General features: G+C 32.3%; 1 protein-coding gene across 1 annotated transcript; it reads right to left on the bottom strand.

Moving 5' to 3' along the window:
- Positions 1-1,214: 1,214 nt before the first annotated feature.
- Positions 1,215-2,214, bottom strand: LOC130891312 (uncharacterized). The gene has a single exon (XM_057795949.1). It carries the CDS (start codon positions 2,176-2,178, stop codon positions 1,285-1,287), a length of 894 nt encoding a protein of 297 aa, XP_057651932.1. The 5' UTR covers positions 2,179-2,214; the 3' UTR covers positions 1,215-1,284.
- Between the last annotated feature and the right edge of the window lie 17,356 nt (positions 2,215-19,570).

Here is a 19,570-nt window from a genome sequence, read left to right as displayed (position 1 = left end):
ATGACATGCGATTGCAGGGGTGGTAGGTTGGATTTAACAATATTTGTGTGAATCACCTGTAAGCTTTACTTCATTTAGTTTGCTGATAATTTTTCCACTAAAATTTTGCTTACATAACTTCAACTATGTTTTGAACTGTGAAATATAATATTAAGAAGTAATGATAAAAATTCCCTTAACAATCTATTGAACAAAAGTAGTCAAGAAAACAGATTTTAAAAATATTATTAGTCCAGAATAAACTCAAAGACACTGTTCTTATAACCTTCATGGTAGGTAACGCTCATGTCGTTCACTTCCATTATAAACGGGAAGTATTATATTACAACAAATCAATTCTGTCACCTGCAGATGTCTAGGGTCAAGTTCAACAACTCGAGAGAGAAACTTGTCTTATTTTTTCTTCATGTTTAGTGACCAACCGGCATACTTTTTGTATAACTTTCTTAAGAAACTTCGAATAAGAAGGTCAATGGAATAAGTATGTACCATCAAAATTCAATGGTTTGGTAATTATTGGATGACTTTTATAGCTTTTTAGATTAAAATAATGCAACACGTTGCTAGATAATGACTTTCTGCGCAATATAATTAACCATATAATGTTTGTTCGCGGAATTATTTCATTTGAATAAGTTAATAGTATCATCAGGTTTATTGACAACTACAAAATCGTAATTTTTACCAATTTATATATTGTGTTTGTATATACTTCTAAGATTAAGGGTAATATATAATGGAATGTATTCTCAGATTTTTTCAATTTCAATTTAAATAGGCACCTAATATTAATCCTATAAAACATATTTGTGATAGATTCAAAGCATATTCCATTTAATTTCCCTTTATTCGAATACCTTTTTTTTGTTTGCTCGTTTTAGCTTTGCAATTGATTTCACTTTTTTCAAGTTATTTGAAAACGATGCGTATAGTTCATATTTGTTCTCAAACTCAGTGGATAGTATCTCGATGAAAAATTGCTGGATATAATATTTGAAAATCAGTTATTCAAATTGCTGTAGTCATCTTCAGAATAATAAAACATTCATATGAAAACCTTTCAGGATAAATGAAGGGGTAGAAAGTGTTTTAAAAATAGTTTATTATCTCATTAATAAATAACAATAAATTAAGTCTAGCCCAGAAAACTGAGCAAATGGTAAGAAGTCTTTGTCTGTCGATGTCCATTAAATTAAATAAATTACATGAGAAAATTGTATCGTTTTAAATGACTAAGTCTAAGTTCGCTGAGTTTTGGCAGGTACTAGAACCATTTTAAGGTTCCTACGCTTTTTGAACTTGTGGATGTCCCCTGTAAGCCAAAGATTGTGCATCTAGAGATCTACCCCATCCTCCGGAGCCTCCGCTGTATCCACCACCGACATCTCCTCCATAACCGCCTCCATGACCAGAACCAGCATAGGCAGTTTCATGAGTGGCAATGTGGGATGATGAATGGGATGCATGTGGTACAACTTCATAAGTAACATGTTTGCCATTACCACCACTGTTTGCTAGGAGTTTCTTCAGACCAATAATAGCTGAGAGAACCAACGCAATTTTTCCGATAATAAGAGCTTTACCAGCGATTAAAGCAATAGCAGCAAGAGCAAGCTTTCCAAGGATAGCGGCTTTAAGGGCAACTAATCCAATTAAGGCTCCTATTTGTCCTTTTCCTTTCTTACCACCACCTTTCTTTTTTCTTGATTCACTAGCACCCTCAATTAAATTCTCTTCTTCCTCCAAAGATTCGGCATATTCGTTGAGAGAACGGGCTGTTGATTGCACTGCATTGACAACTTCACTACCTTTCAAGTCAATTTTCAATGTGTGGGAACCCAAAAATGAAGTTACCCTGTTGAATAAGACAGATTCTATAGTGTCGTCACTGCTGATAGCACGAGGAGCACCATCTTGTTCACCACCGGGAGTTTTGACGAACTGAACACCATCCATCACTGTAATTGTGTCCCTGTTTCCGAGCATCTTGTCCACAAAATTGAAAACTTTATATTTGAAACAGGAAATTGAATCTTTTTTGAGGCAGTCGTTATAAACGGCGTCCAAAAGGTCGTGTTCGGTTTGAACTGAATTACCGCGCGCTTCATCGTGTGTGGGTAACGCACTAGTAAACGCGACGATACACAAAAACAAAGCGGCCAACTTAAAATATGCCATGTTGTTTGAGATGAACAAACTGATCGTGTTATGATGAACCGTAGTCAGTGTATGGATATATATCAGTCGGCCCCTTCCCCTCCGATCGTCGTTTTGGGTCCAGAGGACCCGCGGGGCGCTGTCATGGACCGCTTTCTCAGACTTAGCGTCTAACCTAGTTTTGGACGTCGTCCCCAAAAGGTGAATATGTGTGCGATATGCAGCCGCAAGCCCACGGATGCGTTAACTAGGTATTCGTAAAATCTACGTGGGTGTGCAACATTTACTTCACTTACGTATCGCAATGTCACGGTCTAGGCTACAATACCCGGAGGTTATATTTCAACTGACTTATTTACTCGTTGCATCTAATGAAAGCGAAATTAATTCAATACTCATGTAAATACAGGATGTACACACAAAATATAATGTTATATTATGGGTTGTACTCTGTTTTTACTGATATGCACAGTTGAAAAACTTATGTTATATTCATATTTATTTATTCAATTGCCAAATTAGATACGATATAGAGAAAATAAATCGCAACGAAGAAATCTATTGATAACAAGCCGAGTTACCGAAATGATCTTTATTCAAAAAGGATGTAGTAGGAACACCTAATTATATGATTAATGGAAATGAAGAGGTATATATTTTTAGAATAAGTATATTATCGAGCCACTTTATTGGCAGTTTAATTGCAAAATAGGGTGAACTATATCCAACCATATTTATGTGAACTTGTTGCTTACATTAGAACCTTTAGGAATTCTGAATTATCGTTTTCAAAAGATGCTGAATGATCTAGTTATTGTTTAAGTATACATCCTTTTATTAAAACGATAGAACATAGTGTAAGAAGAAATAATAAAGAGATAACTAATATATATATATATATATATATATATATATATATATATATATATATATACATATATATACAAGGCTAAATGTGCTATTTAGAATTGTAGCTGCTTAGATTTAGCTCTTTTGACCCTGTATGTTTGTGCCCATTCAGCCCATATTTTATCACAAGTTAATTATAGCTTGAAATATATTTTTAGAACATCGACCAATGTTCTCCATTTATTTTTTTTCCTGCATCTATTTGTTCCCGTCACGCACTCCTAGACTTTGCATATCTTGTACAATCTGCTCTTCCCATCTATTTTTTGGCCTTCCTGGCAATCTCTCCTCGTGCTGTCCGTGTATCAGTACCATTCTATTCTTTTTGCTACAAAAGTCTTCTCAGTCATTATTGGCAGCTTTCACTGCTCAATGGAGTTTCCTAATTATTCTCTTCTCATATATCCTTGGTTGTTCTTCATCTATATTTGTTAGCTTCGTAGTTTCCGTGGCGTGGGTAACTACTGGTTTAATCGCAGTCTTGTAGACTCCTAAGTTGGTTGATCTGCTAATTATATCTCTCTACATTATAGTTTTATACTTATTATAAGCATTAAATCTTGAATGAATTCTTGGTCGTCTCTCATTCTTCGTGTCATTTTTACAGCTTATCATTGGACATAAGTACTTGAGCTTGCTCCTGTGTTTGACATCGCATGTTTGAGTGCTGAACATCAATCTCCATATCAGTTTCGCGAGATGTGGCACTTACACTATTTGGCTACAACAAGAAAGAGATATGGGCATCCTCGTAGTTTCGCTAATACCCATCTGGCGATAAAATCAGCTTCGACGCTGCTCGTGCTACTCGAGTGACCTAGCACGTGAATTATTTGAATGTCGCAGCAATCAGTTTATGTAGAACAATACTGGGGCTTGAAACATGGAAGCCTATTTCCTATGCGAGAAAAATTTACCTATTGTAAGGTGACCTTCACAGAAGTCTACTCCAGCCATGTTATTCATCCTCTCATATATGTCTCTTCATTATGCTATTAGGTTGGCAACTAAGTACTGTTGCTTTTTACCGATAGAGAGCCTTGCTTTATTTTTTGAATAACCTATGTTAGTGCTAAACTTCAATGTTTGTCACGTGATACCCTTCACATTGTCGTGAGCATGTAGTGTGTGATTTATTAAAGCTATTAGTTGTGGGTGAATTTTAAATGGAGTGCAAAAACCAAAATTTTCGGCATATTTTACTTTTTTATTTCCGTGTAGGAAAGAGAGCTGCTTCGGCTTACAAATAAATATCTGATGTTTATGGTACTGATTGCTTAATAGAGCGCACGTGTCACAATTTGTATAAAAAATTCCGTTCTGCAGATTTTTCCCTCAAAGATGAGCAACGATCTGGCCGGCGATGTTGATGATGACCAAGTCATAATTGAAGAGGATCCTCATATAACTGTTCGTGAGGTTGCGAAGAGCCTACATTTCTCGCACATAACAATTGAAAGACACTTAAAATATCTTGGGCTAGATAAGAAGCTTGATATCTGTGTACCTTACTAATTTAATGAAATGACTTTAACACAAAGAATCAACATTTGTGATATGTACCTTAAACGAAATGAAGCCCACCCTTTCTTGAATAGAATTATCACTGCTAATGAAAAATGGATACTATACTGTAAAATAGTTTGAAAACGATCATAGAGCAAACATGATGAATCAGCACAAACCACATCAAAAACTGAAAAACAACAAAAAAGCTGTCAATTTGGTAGGATTACAAAGGTTTTTTTTTTGAGATATTTCCAAGGAACTAAACGATCAATTCTGATATTTCTGTCAATAATTAATGAAACTGAATGGAGCAATCGAGGTAAATCGGTCGGAATTATTGAATCGGAAATTGCACCACGATAATTCAAGATCTCCGACATCTTTGACAACTCGTGGGAAACTGTAGATTGGCTGGGAAGTATTACCTCCATACAGCTCTGCTCTGGCAACATGTGATAACAATTTATTTCGAAGTTTTCAGAATTCTTTGAATGGTCAAACTTTCACCAATGACAATGACCTTCAATCGCACTTGCTTCAGTTTTTTGCTAATAAGGACCAGAAATTTTATGAGCGCAGAATGATGAAACTAAAAAAAAGATGGCAAGAGGTCACTGAGCAAAATGGACAATATTTTATTGATTAAAAACTGTAAACTGCTCCATTTTATCCTACAAAATCAAAATTCTACTACATGGTACTACTAAATGGTAATGAGTTGAAGGTATATTTTTTCCAAAGCATTATCGGTCAATACTATACGAGGTGTGACCATTAAATAATGAGACTGCGCGCTTAGAGGGCGCCCTAGACTATCATGTCTATACACGTCCCAAAATACGTTTCCTTCACTATTATAGTATTTGCGCAGTAGCGGTTTGAGATGAACGTGTTTTCGCGTGGTGTATGCTCTTTGGTAAGGACCGAGAGAGCACTGAAAATGATCAACGCCCTGTGACTGTTTCAACTCCGGAAACAGTAACCAAAATGAACAAAATTGTGCGTGCAGATCGTCGAATGTGCATCCGGGTGATTGCTAAGGCTGTAAACGCCGATAAAGAAATGGTTAGAAAGATTTTACGCGAGGAATTACACTTGTAGTTTGTGCGAAGCTGGTGCCAAAAAATATGACTCCTGACCAAAAGCTCTTGCGTCAACGGAAATGCTCAGAATTCCATGAAATATTGAAAAAATATCTACTTTGGAAGGGACCCGATTGGAGTCGATAAAAGCGATAATAATTTTTCTAATAAAGCACTTTTTCGTAACCTGTCTCGTTATTTAATAGCCAGACCTCGCACTGCTGTTTCGCGCATTTCTAAGTTAGTAACATGGAATTCATAAAACTTGGAACAAAATTCATTTTATCATTATGATAACTGAATTAAAGTAATTGAGCGATTATTGAGTATTATACAGATATATTTTCAAAGTACTGAATAATTTGAGCCCAAGAATTCGGTCTCGTATTTCGCTTAAATTGTTTTCGTTGACCTACAAAATGATATTCGCACGGAAAATTGACTTACTAATAAAAGTTTACTTTCACAACTAAAACGTAATCAAATATAAATAACTTAGAGTTCATTGCATATTTATGAGTAATATCCTGATGATATTATCCACACCTTTTATAGTAGTTGAAAATTCCGACATATACTATAATGCTATTTTCTAAATAAAAAAAATCTTACATACCTTCTAGTTATTCATTTTATGGCACTGAAAATAGGAAAGTCTACATGGCGACAATTATTTAAAATAACAGCTTTAAATATTCATTAATCTAAATAAGTATTTGCCTTGTCAGCCGTGTGCTTTTCTGAAGTGGAACTGCGAATTTCCTTATAACATTTTCATTAGCAGCATGACACAGGGAAGTATCAAAGGTTTTCTTAATTAGAAAACCTCTTTTTAAAATTCGTAATTATTTTTATAGGATAATTATCTGAATTTATTCATTTCCATTAGATATACCAGCCGCTGGGCTATGAAGAAAAATATTTCGTATCATGTTGCTTCAATTATATATCTTACTCAAACTAACAATAGGAGAATTGGAATTCCAATATTGATGGGTATTAATTATAGGGTGGGAACAAAATATTCTTTCATGAAAAGCACTGAGATCATTGATAAGCATTATAAGAAAACATATATACATTAGAAATACTGAGTCGACTCTTATTCAATGGATGTAATTTTGTTAACAGTGGACGATTTATTTTTTAGATTGCGGAGTTAACCAAGAGACATGTTTTTTTAAATTCTTCACCAATGAAGCAGAAATTCCATCCATTTAGTACCTCCCTCTTTTCTGTGAGGTAACTGTAATCGCAGTTCCGAATCTTCAGATATTCGTTTTATAACATTTAAAATGAGTACATTAATATCAAACACATAAAACAGGTTAATAACCATATTTTTCATGGAAATTGAAGTTCATCAATATGTATAACAAAAATACTGATTTCAATATGGAAATCTATTTAAATATCTATAATACTAAATAACATCAAATTAAACAACAGAAAGAGAATAATAACTTCATTTGTTAGTTTTGTGGTTGGCAGGATAATATTGAAATTAAAAGAAACCTATTTTGAGCCAACTGAGATAATGAAGCCAAAACTGAAATTTCTACTAACTTTTCACTCGTATGATGATTTATACTTCACTATGGACGAAAAGTATAGATTAATTAGTAATTCGCTTGAATACGAACAACAATTGAAATTTAAAAAACGATGTTTTTAAAAACATGATGGGATATTTTATGAAAATTTTTTTCCATTCAGCAATTTGTATACAGTCTGTAAGGCTAGTGGTGAAAAGTATTTTATTAATATGTATTAATTGATAATTGTTTGACGCAGTACAGCGTGTCATTGTGTCATATTACAAGACATGGAGAAAAGTTGATATATGAGGGAGGTACCTAATAACTGACGTCTATTCCATAGGACATTTTCTGGTTGCTTGAACAGTTGGTAATCTCTTATTGAACAGGTTTTATATTGAAGTCTTTAGAAATGATTTCATGATTTTGCTTGAGACATGATAGGCATTATCCGTTATTATTTTAGATATCTTGGACTGATACGTTCCAGATATTTCTATATTTCATAGGATTGTGAACTCCCTACATATGTTTTCCTCAGCACTTTTTGACTTTCATGTATTTTTTTACTAGTACTGATAGAGGAAACATTTTGTTTTCAAATTTTTAGACTGTATATTATAGATACCATTGCAAAAAACATATTTGACGTGAGTTGTATTATCTCATTAATTGTCACCGATAATCTATAAAGGTTTCTAGAGTGGACCAATAACCTTTTTAATATAAAATAACCTTACAGAATAAAAGGAATTGCTTCGGTACTGAACCTGAATCATATGAAAAAATCCAAGATGATATATATGAAATCGGATCATAAGAAGGACTTATAGAACTTGATAAATTTCTGGCTACATTCACAACGTAGTTATTGAGGTTATCAGATGAAGTAGAGATTATGATCCATGAAGCCTTATTTCTCAGATCATTCACAATGGACCATGTTTCTTCAGAAATATTACGAGAATTGGCGAGAGATGAAGATCACAATCTTCTTCCTTAAGTAAAATTTTAGTGGACCAGGTTTATTTTGCTTATTTTTAATAAGCTTGAGGGAAATAAATTTTCCAATTCCACGACCCACCTACTTCATATTATGAGGGAACTATTATGAGCCTTTCTCATATCAATTCGAATTACAGAAATTACAAGTATTTATAGCCATCGGGATGGACTGCTCCAGATAATTTATTTATACACTTTCAAGTACCCTAATTGAAATTGAAAGACTTATCTCTTCCTTCTAGGTAAAGATGAATGAACAAGAGGAAACGGTTATAGGCATGAAATTGTGGACATTCAATTCTTGATCTGCATGTGCCGCTTTCTTAAGTAAAAAAATTTGACTGATAAATAACGTGGTTTGAAGTTTTGACTCTCTGTGGAAAGGGTTTGGGAAACTTAATTGAGTAGAAGTCATTGTATAGAATATAACAATTTACGTAGTATTTGTAAAAATTTCTCAAAATAATAGTATACAAATAACAAACATGTATGACAATAATCTGTTCTCTTCTGTATTTATATTAGATTAGCATAGGATCCGAGAGCATTCAGGATTGAATTATATAATAATCGCGGTAAGAACTATAACTAGATTACAATTTGGAATTGTGTTCATGCCACATTAAGCATTTGCCCAAATTAAGTTCCAGCTTTCAGTAGAACTGTGAACTGGATGTTTAGCTAATGTCATGAAATAATAATTATCACCCTTGTGGTGCTTGATAGCTGGAGATGGTTACTCCTCGTAATAGACCGGTGATTTTAAGACAACGTTTTGATTATAGAATTGGTGAAAAATCTTGTTAGATTCGAGTTGTTGAATTTTATTAAAAATATCTACGTTGCCTGAGAAAGTATTGTTAATAGACTTTTTATGAAATTAAAAAAACTCAAACTTCAACATATTCCACTTAATATATGATTATATTTATTATACAACTTTTGGGAATATAAAGTTTGGGATTTGCTAACAATTAAAAATCATTTTCATTTTTAATCAGTACATTTCAAAGAAAACTGGAATTTAGTTAGGTATCGAAACCTAATAGTTCATTATATAGAAAACTCAGAGCCATGTCATATTTATCGGAGGACAGCTGTATTTCAGTTAAATTGCATCAGCTCTTTAGCGGAGGTAGACACAACCTCTGAGATGTGAAACAAAAATTATATCTGTCAGTTCAACTAGTTTGTAGAAGATAGCGTATCTTTTCTTCTAATATTTTGGAAAAATCTAGTAAAACTGAGAATAATTTCATTTATCTATTGCCGTGATTTCCAAAATGCTCCAGATGGACCACCAGGGGTCCGCTGGAGACTCGACGGGAGTCGTAAGCGATGGTCCATGAAAATTTATTTGGTTTCGATAGTGAAGAACTAAAATTTTGCGTTGACTTCTTCCATCAATTTAGGCAGATAATATTATAGAAACTCAGCGACTATTTCTTGTAAAAATTTGCAAATTTCAAATTTTGTATAACAGTATAATAGCGTCGAAACCGATCTCGCGCTGGCCGCCGTCCTGTCTGCAACGCTTGTTCATACGTGCAAAATAATACGACTTGTGGTGTTTATGCTTGCAATCTTGCATGAACTTATTCGATTCTTTACCAATATAAATACGAATGTCAAGGATAAACGTTACTCATTTGTTTTAGAAATTTAACAAAGAAAAGTGAATCGATATTAGTGTTGGCCAGTGACGGAAGTGTTTACGACTGAGATAGATCTAATCTTCACTTGTTTTCGAGATTTGGAAATTGGTAGTAATGTAGCTGTAAAATTTTAGTGGTTTATGGGAACCAATGATGTATTGTTTAGCTTATAAACTATTGAAAGCTATTTAAAAGTAACATAATTTATTAAATTTAGGAAATTGTGTGAATTACTTTGTGAAGTTTGATTAATTGTGATGTCAACCTTCTCCTAGCATTTTGATTAACTAGAAATGGATCTCACAAAATCATATTACCAAAATTCTCAATATGGTTTTACGAACAGGTTTTTACTGGGCTTCCATTATTTTAAAGTCACTTATTATAGCGGTTATTGTTGTATAACATAATTCAACCCTTTTGTCGAAATTATCCATAAGACTGAAATGTATTCAACTGTAGAAACTTCCTCGCTAATTTACAAGACATTCTCACAGAGCGCAGCATAAGAATAAATTTAAAGAAATTGTTGAATTATTAGCAATATTTGAAGAAACTAGTGAACGCACAACATTTATCTTTTTATACTTATTTTAGATTCAAGTAATTTAGTAGGTAATCAAATTTGGTGTCTGAAATTATAAATGAGAGATTTCTTAACATAAGTTCCTAGAATGTGTTTAGGTGAATTCTTTTCAATCACGTTATTCAATTGACTATTATGTTTCATGATATGTGTGTTTCTTGAAATGTAAACATTAGGAAACTGAAGACATCCTTAATCAGCAGACGAGATATTATAAATTAAGAGAACACATGTTTCTTCACGACTTTTGTATAGTAAGATCTTTATTGTAACCTTTGTTGTAGTAAAATCTATTTAAGTACTATTCAAATTTCAAATATGTTATAAGTGTATTTTTGAAAATAAAATTATTTTTTACAAAGTCTTGCAAACGACATTTCTATATACAAGTTACAGCCATTGTAATTAAATAACTAAATACATAATGACTGGTTATTATATATAATAACAAAATTGTCTAAACAATCTGATAAATTAATCACTTTATCCAGATAAAGCGGTGCAAATTTAGCCAAAGTAATAAACTCGATTCAACAGAGCAATAGTATTTGTAATATGAGAGATCGTACGGCGTGTGCCGCAATTTCCGCTATATTCTACATTTGTATCGGTGTCTCTGACGATGACAGAGAGAATTTGCTAACACCGTGGTCAAATAAGTCTGTGTGATGTGGCCAGAATTAAAAATCGTATTTGGTATGCCCCGACACTCAAACCACAACCTAGATAATATGCTTTATACATGACTGAAATCTAGCAGAGGATGGAATAATCTGAAGGATTATATTATATTTAATTTATAGAGAACAGATCGTATCACGCATAGATAAATTATAGCCCTTTCGAAGCAATGCTGGGTGTTAATCTACAGACAGATTAAATAGTTTTTCTAGAGACACGCTAGTTGAACTATCTACTAAAAAATAGCTGCAATCTATATTAAATGAAGACGAAAGCGATTATTAATGCAGTGGAAGAAATAGATAGCGATGCTACAATTATTATGAACACTACTTTGCAACAAGAAGTACCAAATAAGCTGACAAGAAAACCTGATAAGAAGATCAAAAACATTAACATAGGAAATATTGTAGGTTCATCAACGTGACAAACAAATAGTAATTTCTCTTGATACAAAGCAACAAGATATTGGAGACCTTGGACACATAAAACTAGAAAATCTTCAAAATAGGAAGCAGATAATATTTCAGCTTTATCTTCGCCTAGAATATCCTGTTGCTAATACAGGTGATAATGTGGTGAAATTTACTCAAGTAGATCGTGGCAAATTCGTTAATAGAAATATCATAGATATTATAATTTCCCAGATGTGAGGAGGAATGTATCTTATACAGTTTACGCAAGAAACGTTCAATACAGTTAATATTGTTCCCTAACACGACGATATCATCGGAGAATGTGCGATAAAACAGTCACATGCTGGTATTTATTCTAGTTTATATGTTAGTGAAAGAACATTTGAGTATTTTATTCTGCAGAAAGTGCTCCTAATTTTTTTAATGATAACAATGTTACAATAGTCATTCCGTAATCAGCAGTTGTTATTTCGTATAATCTTTGGAATCTTTTCACCTGAATCCAGTGTTTTAAACTATTTGGGAGGATTTAAATTTTTTGAATTGGGTAACATATCTAATCATGATTCTCTCCATTTTATCATGCCATTTCAGAATGGCAATGGCGAATTACTGAATAATGAAAATAAACTTGCTATGAAATCCCAATAGTATTCAGCTTAACAACAAAATTCTAGTTAAATGGATCAAAAAAGACCAACAGGAAATGAAGCTAAGAAAATATGATTCGAAACTCTCCTAAAATGTGTTCATTTCTTATTTCTTGACTTTTTTTTAGTTATTGCAATACAAATTTTTTGCTTACTTTTTAATTTTTGCATTTCACGAATACTTTATAATTCCTTTTGATTGATAATATCTTAGTTCTACACATATATATATATATATATATATATATATATATATATATATATATATATATATCCAAAAACTTAAAACCTAAATCCTAAATCAGGGTCAACTTGATTAGAATAAATTCCTCCAGACGACTGCTCAGCATATTCATATCCATAATATTTTTAAGTGGATTCGTTGTCATATTTAGCACATTGCCTATCTATGATAAAAGAATTTCCAAGGCAAACAATGAGCACAAAAAAAATTAGGTTATCATTTTCTTTGGGATGGAATCAAATGCTTTCTCCTACACATTAATGTGCAACGGAATGGCCTGTTTAATTCAGTCGGCTTCCAGCCATAGCAAATTGATATTTGTCAATTTGTCAATTTTTTTTCAATTAAAATTTTAGATGGAGTTGCTATGATGGAGTTGCAGTATGGCTTTTATTATAATGAACCTTTAACTTATGGGAATTTAACGGTAAGTCTCTGAAATGTACGGAAACAACGTAATTAATGAAACTTGACTGATGATGTATATATAGTAGTTTTGGATTACTATCTGCTACTTTGTGATTGAAAAGAGGATTTTCAAAGTTTTGATTGAAGCTTCAGAGCGTAACTCCAAAGAACTAAATGGTGATTTTTCTATTTTTTCTGAGCACCATGTTAACTTCGGCTATCAAAAATTAGTTGAGATTTATGAGAAAACAATACTCTGTTATATAGGCGACATACATTTAAAAAATGGCGATAAAAGCAGTAACAAATCACTCTTAGTTTCTTCATAAAAATATAATGATATGATACAATTACCGCGCTGAAGAAAGTGGCTTTTTGGAGATTTTGTGGGCAGTTTAGGATGAAAGTGTGAGACGCAGGGAAAGTTTCGCATTTCAAAATTATAATTGTAAATTACTAATTATAATCGTTCACGGATGCCTGCAACATACTAAGTAAATATTATTTTTTTGATTTAACCCAAACTCATATTGGATCTATTGACATACAGGATGTTCCAACTTCTAATATATTCAATTGAAATTGATAAGTAGTCTCACAATAAACTCTCTGAAAATCATCACATATACAAGGATAATTCAACTTTCCAATGTAAATAATATTTTATTTTTCAACAAAATTTTGTTGTAACTCTATATACTTAATTTCTTTAGTTTCAAATTCTTACAAACCACATAAAAAAATAATAAACGCTTTCCACTTCCATTTTTCAAATTTGGGAACCGAAAATAATGTAATAGAGAGAGCTAAATCAGAAATAGACAGTTGATTTGAACGAAGTTTCGATAATTGTACTTCAAAAATAGAAACCTGTGGCCATAATCATATTGATCGAAACAACGATTTTCCAAAGCCCATCCTTCGAAGTAATCCGGAATATAACCGTGTACGAAGTTCCAGTTACTGTGATATATCGAAATAAATTTTGATTCGATTATGTTTGAACCAGAATTTAGCAAAATATTGCACATAACTTTATTCATTATCTACCCCAAATGCTTGGATGATCCATAGCTGGAAGGGTAAAGATTGCATCAAAACTTTATGGGGTGCTTACAAACAATGGGACAATTAAAGCAGATGCCCACTCACAATAATAGACAAAATTCTTTAGTTTTCTTAGGTCTCTTCCATTGTTTTTTCATGTGAAAAATATTGTTTTTTATCTCACATTCAAGAAAATAGCTTGCTTCATATAAATATTGACATCAGAAACATGATAGGAGCTGAAAATATAATTACAGTCTCGTCAACCTCTGAAAAGTCACTATTCTGTCAAACCCTACTAGTATGAATCCCAATGTTGGATTATGGTACCGCAAAATATTGATGGAACATCGTGATTCTCACGATTTGTATGTGAGATTATATTATTATAAAATTGTATTGTACTAGGCGGCAAGTTACGGAGGGTCCTTGGTTCTGTCTTGAAAAGTGATTGGAGTGAAGATTTGGGATATACAACAAAATATGGGAATCATAAAAGTTTCTATAATGATTGAAGTATGGTGTAATCGTATTCTTAAGTTACGAATTTGTTGTTTTCGAAATATACTGGACATCGTTTTAAAACTGTTTATCTTGAGGAAAACTATCGGGGTCGTCTCAACATTTTTTAAGATACATGTTGATAAATTAAAATAAGGATTTGTCAAATTCGGCATCGTTAAGAAGTAATTTGTATCATATAACAATACTGGCTTATGCAATTCAATCAATATAGCGTCTTACGGAATCCCTATTAGTAAAAGGAATTTCCTCAAGGAATTAAATGTACCAACATCACTTTAGTGGGATAAAAAAATAATTTTCGCACTGATAAAAAAATACGAAAAATTGAATTTTAAATAATGTATTTATGGTCATATCTTCAGTAAAAATTGAAAAACCACCATCCATTTCCGTTATTATATTTTTCTTGCTTCATAATTTTCCTCCTAGTGATTACATACATTTGATTCATATTGATTGATTCTGTTTCGCAAAATAATTTGTAACAGAATATCTATCTTTATAACCTCAGTAAATTTATTCATTTTGTTTTTGAAGTACGAAGGATTGACCAATCGACAGAGTTTTTTCTCTCCAGCAAGATCAGGGATGATCGTATTTACAAAGGTTAATCCGAATTTTTTGAGTTAGTGGGTTGATTTTGAACACACTGTTCACACAAACACCAAGGTAAACTTTTACCTTCAGTCTCTGAAGACTATAACTTGGTTATAGAAACGTGAGTGTTGGTGTAGTGGTGGTGTACTCACCAACGGTTACAGAAATTCCAAATTAGTAGGATGATTGGTATCTATTTATATTTTATTTTTCCTTGACTTTTTTCTTTCCGAATTATTTGATAATAATAACAAAACTATGGGTAGACATATCATGTGTTGAACAGTTTCAACTAATTTAATTTGTGATTTCATAATAAATCCGAAATGAAAATATCGCTAAAATTTAAATTCAGTTCCATATACTTTTCATAGAAAATTCAACAAAACGATAGTAAAAATACTTACTTCATACGAAAAATGTTGATTATTTCCACTAATTAAAAATTTTCACCATACACGTGTGAATATGATAACAACGTGTCAATCATATTTAGTTTGGAGCTATTTATGATTCATTTTGGTAGCTTTGTTTGTTAGAAAAATGTTTTTTAAGGCTGTATAATTGTTTGATATCATTACTGATTATACAAAAAACGATAAAAATTCAACCATTTTGTTTATAATCTATACGATTGCTTAAGCTGCTATTTCTCTCATTGAACTATTATTGTCTCCTCATTATCCAAAGCAATCTTCAAATTCCGTGCGGAATTAAATCTAATTGAAGGGTATAAATTATTATCATACTTTTGAATGCAATTGGAAATTTGTGAATTGGAAATATTACCATAAAATTATGCGCTGATTGGGTAGAATTTATGCATTCGTTCACACTAGTACAGGCAATTTAATTTGGTAGTAATTTCCAGCAACTATTGAGCTGTAATACTTCTTTAGTTACAACTTTGTTTACCTGTGTAAGATTAACGATATTAACGTATCTATGTGACAACTCTAACACGTGTAGAGAATAACATAAAGATAACAAAGTTATTTTACAAAGCAATTAATTGTGACCATCTCGGAAAAATAATTCGTCAAGAACTGCCAATACTCAAATGAATAAATAGATACATAAATAAATGAAGAGCTCTAGCTATTTTCACCAACAAAATTCTTCAATCTATAAATTCAAACATTATGAAAAAGCAGATAGTTGCTATGGAATTAGATAATTGTAGTGCTGATAGATGAATCACATGAATAGGTGTTGCTACATACGTTGCAGCTTATAAGATCTTCAAAATTTTCTGCTGCTCTTTTTGGTAGGAATTGGAGACGCCTCTATTATAACACTGTCAGACAGATATAATTGATCTACTGTGATTTACTGTGTATCTCTATTATGTGTATTTACAAGTGTGAGTATACATGTGCACTATGAATGGGTATCACGAATGTTAACAAATGTACAGAGCAGATTCGAAAACTTATTTTGGGTAGTCTTTTATATATAGTATTCAAACGAAAGAACAATTTCTTACGAGATTAGTAACTATGCATAACTCATGGATTTATCAGTAGGATAAGAAAAAAAGGTGGTATTAATGAGTGCAAATCTGTCAAAAAAATCAAGATGCATTCTTACTGTATTTTAAGGTGCTGATGCCTTAGTTTTAATGTACCCAAAATTTTAAAGGTTTATTATATAGTTCAGTAACAAAACTACGTAAAGCAATAGAAGAAAGACGAGAGAGAGATATTCGTTGAAAAATTTTTAGGTACAATAAGGGAAATTTGTTACAGGAGTTGGCCCTCATATAGGAGATACTCCTCTGCAGGGCTGAGGTTGTGAAGGTTGCGTGGAGTTGTGTTTGCGGTCGTGGCTGGGAAAGAGGAAAAGCGAACGACCATACGAAATGAAAGCTCTGGTAGGCAAAAACATGTTTTTCTTCATTTTTGAAAAAATTAAATGACGGGTGTGCGGTTACAGCTACGGCTGCATTATTCCCTATCGTAAGCCATTTGTCTGGTGAACCGGAAGAAAGACGATTGGAGAGACTACGGTCAGTCAGAGATCAGCAAATGCAACAGCCGTAATAGTTCAGGTAAGCTTTGAATTAGTAAATTCATAAAATTCTATAGATTGCTTCCATTTGTTTAAGGTTTTCTTCGCAACATCAATACATATTCGCGGAAAATCAGTGATTCCTGGGGGCTGAACTATCCTATAAAATCAAATAAGAAAATATATTAAACTGCAACTACGAGTAGGTTCTTATATTTTGAGAACAGATATTATTTTATATAGTTGATTCCATCCAATTCTCGGAGTGGTCTGTACGTGAGAAAGAATGGAAGTAAATAGTTCAGAATGATTTATTTACTATAACAATGCAATAATTGTACAGACTTATCGATCACGTAGTGACATATAGTCATCAGAAAGTTAAACTGATTCAATATGTGTCAGAAATTTCCTAATTCTAGACTAGTAATACTTTTAATATGAAATGCTTCGCTTCAGTACGACACTGTTAGATTCAATAGACATTCTTTCAATTTACCAAGTAGATACGATGACAAAAAATAATTTGTTGTTAGTATTCATTGAACAGTTACATCCTGAATTCACATAACATTTTTTACTTTGTTTGTTCCTCATTTTACTTTCTCTATGCATACAAAGCGATGCTTAGCAAATCGAGTGCTAAATATCTTAAGCACATATCGTTAGAAGTAACAAAATATGTACCAACTGAGAAATTAACAATTCTAGAGTAAACAATAAAGTTTTTATAGCCTTTTCAAGGATAAGCTTTCCATTTTCCTCACAAACGTTTGTTATAGTTGGCTATATGGAATTGTAGACTGATCTGTTAACTCATTCTATGTATAGAAGAGACATCGTTTGAAGTTTATTATGAATTACCATCATAAAAATGATGAGTATGATAACATATAAGTCAATAAAATGTATGTGGAAACACCATTGCGCATCGTTTTTGTTGCCTTGTTGCCTACATTTAACTTCTACGAGTTTGTTTTTATTGTGAAATTTTTTATTATAATGCCGATAGGGATTGCTTGATATGAATTTACAGATTAGCTCTCTGCGTTTGGCAATTTTTCACTTGAAGCAATTGGAAATATACAAACGCTTTATGGTTTCAATAAATTTTAAATAAAACTTTTCCAATTATGATATGATAAATTCGCACCTAAGAGGATCTTAAAATCTGGAAAAAAACTCATTTGAAACATTGACACTTCCCATAAATTTGAGGAGATAGTGACAAAAATTTTTTCTGGAAATTGTTATATAACGTTTGTTAGGTGGAAATTATGAAAATAAAGTATAGCTCTATTTCTCTTGATCTATCAAGTTTTCTCTGAGTGAGTGTTATTGTATTATTTTATATGTCAAATATGATATATATTATTATTTATGTATCGCCTTCAATGGAAGTTTTAAACATTTTCTAATGCTTATATATTACTTTTCAAATGAAAAGTAATATATGAATTGAGTTGAATTGAGTTAAATGAATTTGTTGTTGCATGTGTCTTCTCGAGTTTTACCGTAATTGTTGTATGTATGATTGGCGAAAACAGCAGGTAGACCTAAAGCTATATTATTTCTTTTTTCGTCAAATTAGAGGAAAACACCGAAAACTCGCGATACCAAGAGGTTATGAAAGAAAATTTGTCCTGCTGGTGCAGAAGAAGAATTTGAGTTGATGGGTGCAGAAGTAGTTTGCTCTTTAGTCGACTATGGTGATGATGAACATTTTATACGTATCAAGTATGGTAAGGGGATGGTGAGTTCGTCGAAATTTCACATCCAGCTCTATTATGTCCTGAGTTATGACCAATTTCGCCATTCAATTAGGAGTATTCGTGAATTGGATTCTTAAATGGAAGGAAATTGTTAAATGAGTTCATCAGTAAGCTAATGTCAGAGGCGAAAGGGGGAGCAGGTATAATAATTTTTAGCTATTGGGTATCTATTGGAATTCACGTGCCTTTTCACTGGATTTATTGGCTGATTGGCAGAAATTTAGGACTAATTTGTTCTACAATAGTATCAGAATGTCACTTTTCGAGGGCAGTATTTCGTGATGTATTCTATAATGTCTTGGATAAATGTCCTGGAATATCAAAATGAATGGAGAAGCTTGTCCATAAGATAGAATTCACCAAGGCTCCCTTTTCCAAATTTTGACACATTGGTAAAAGTGGGACTGTATCTCATATTACAGCCACTTTATATGTATGCTGAATCTTTTCTCTCCTTCCATTGATATTAAAAATTTCCCTTTCCCTTCCAGCAGCGATTATACATAAGTTGGTGAAATTTTTGAACTGCATATTTTATTCATTTTATTACCATGAATAATGTCTTATTTATCATAACGAATGATTAACATTCTTTACATATTAATCATTTATTTGACATTTGAATATACTATTTAGAAACTAATCTTATATTGTAAAGAAACAATGATCATTTGATCAACAATTTCAGAAATTGTTGACTCAGTTGAAAATATGAGTCGCTTGCAATAGTTCCAGTTGAAATTATTGGTCGCAGTGTCTTTTCGAAGTTATCTTCATCT

This window comes from Diorhabda carinulata, chromosome 3 (genome assembly GCF_026250575.1).
Source record: "Diorhabda carinulata isolate Delta chromosome 3, icDioCari1.1, whole genome shotgun sequence".
In the NCBI taxonomy this organism is placed as follows: Eukaryota; Metazoa; Arthropoda; class Insecta; order Coleoptera; family Chrysomelidae; genus Diorhabda; species Diorhabda carinulata.
Note: the sequence above shows the minus strand (reverse complement) of the source record. Positions and strands in the feature narration are given on the sequence as shown.